An 825-nucleotide genomic window follows, 5' to 3' on the forward strand; every position below is an offset into this window, starting at 1 on the left:
GCCCATCTGGTACGACACGGACGTACGTCTCTTTGAGATCCAGAAGATGTAGATAACAGGAAAGAGATGTTGACTGAACATGGGTCTACTTCCTGTCTTGTTCCTGCCCCTTCCTCCTACTGGCACTCTCTCCCTTGAACCTCACCTACCTTCAACTTGCCTCATCATCATCATGCTTGCCCCTCACACCTTCTCTTTGACTTTCCCCCGGTTGTGCAAACGTAATGTGGACAATATTGAGAAAGGGGGGGGATAGCTAGCACCTACTCCAAAAGCAGGAGGTTGAGTTGTACAGGGTTCAAATTACAGGGGGACTAAGAGGGGCTGGGCACCCCTTTTACAAATCAGGACCCCATATCAGAATTGAAATATCTATGTGAAGCCATACCAGAAGTGTCAAAGACATAAACAATGGGCACCCACAAGGGTCAATGTGTAATTCAAACCCCTAGACATGGATGAGGATAGGACTATTATCTACACTGTGTAAGTACACCCTGAAACCTCAAGACTACAGAATGTCTGTCAAAGCACTGAGACATTAGTGTTAGCAAGCAAACTGTCTTTCCGTCTCCCTTCCTATTCATGGACTCCATGTTAAAGCTCTGTGTGAAAATCAGCTTTGATGGAGAGAGTGATGGAGAGAGTATGGAGAGAGTGGATGGAGAGTGATGGAGAGAGTGATGGAGAGAGTATGGAGAGAGTGATGGAGAGAGTATGGAGAGAGTGATGGAGAGAGTGATGGAGAGAGTGATGGAGAGAGTATGGAGAGAGTGGATGGAGAGAGTATGGAGAGAGTATGGAGAGAGTGATGAGAGAGTGATG

General features: G+C 46.7%; 1 protein-coding gene across 1 annotated transcript in view; it reads left to right on the plus strand.

The window, feature by feature from the left end:
- hid1a (HID1 domain containing a) overlaps positions 1–551 on the plus strand; it is a 38724-nt gene extending 38173 nt beyond the window's left edge. Inside the window, exon 19 of the mRNA XM_036941865.1 lies at positions 1–551. This exon is cut by the window's left edge and continues 12 nt beyond it. Within this exon, the coding sequence (XP_036797760.1) occupies positions 1–52 (52 nt within the window). The 3' untranslated portion in view covers positions 53–551.
- The last annotated feature ends 274 nt before the right edge of the window (positions 552–825 follow it).

The sequence above is a fragment of the Oncorhynchus mykiss genome, chromosome 13 (assembly GCF_013265735.2).
Source record: "Oncorhynchus mykiss isolate Arlee chromosome 13, USDA_OmykA_1.1, whole genome shotgun sequence".
Classification (NCBI taxonomy): domain Eukaryota; kingdom Metazoa; phylum Chordata; class Actinopteri; order Salmoniformes; family Salmonidae; genus Oncorhynchus; species Oncorhynchus mykiss.